Genomic DNA, 630 nt, shown 5'->3' on the forward strand with positions numbered 1-630 from the left:
CAGCGGAGTGAGCTTCGACCTATGAACCAAGAGGTCAGCGTTCAATTCCTGGTTGGGGCACACGCCCAGGTTTCAGACTTGCATTTTCCCAAGCAAATCAGTCACCCGCACTCTTACCTCTAAGTGGGACCAGCCACACCTGTGAGCTCGGGCGCTTCCGCCGGCTGCTCAGACACCCTCCCTCCCGGGCTGCCCTGAGGCCCGCCCTGCCCGACCCTACAGGGGGACCCCGAGGACAGGCCCTTCCTGAGGCAGCTGGTCCCAGCAACTGCACCAGGGAGGCCCAGCGCCAGGGCTGTGGCTGGGAAAACGCGCGCCTGGCCCACAGTCCCCGGGCCTGGCCCGCCTCTGCACCCTCGCTCCCGACATTTAACGCCAGCCCCCACTTTGGGGCATAAGGAGAGTCAGGAGCCAGGGCCGCGGCCCCCGGGTGCCCACCCGCCACAGCAGAGCCGGGTGTTGGGCAAATGAGTCTTTATTCCTGAAGCTGAAAACACCCATGCCCAACCCGACCTGGCCAGGGCCCAGCCCAGGCGACGGCAGTGTGTGGAGTCGGGCCTCCATCCCTGAGTGGTGTGTGCGTGCGGAGGGGACTCCCGAGTGACGTCCGGAGCAGGCGGGGGTGGGGGT

General features: G+C 66.5%; 1 protein-coding gene across 1 annotated transcript in view; it reads right to left on the minus strand.

Moving 5' to 3' along the window:
* LOC102238662 (cytochrome b-c1 complex subunit 1, mitochondrial) overlaps positions 1-404 on the minus strand; it is a gene marked incomplete at its 5' end in the record, with an annotated part of 19,257 nt that extends 18,853 nt beyond the window's left edge. Inside the window, one exon of the mRNA XM_005865344.2 lies at positions 216-404. Within this exon, the coding sequence (XP_005865406.2) occupies positions 216-404 (189 nt within the window). The remainder of the gene's footprint in view (positions 1-215) is intronic.
* Positions 405-630: the final 226 nt, after the last annotated feature.

This window comes from Myotis brandtii, unplaced genomic scaffold (genome assembly GCF_000412655.1).
Source record: "Myotis brandtii unplaced genomic scaffold, ASM41265v1 scaffold207, whole genome shotgun sequence".
Taxonomy (NCBI): Eukaryota; Metazoa; Chordata; class Mammalia; order Chiroptera; family Vespertilionidae; genus Myotis; species Myotis brandtii.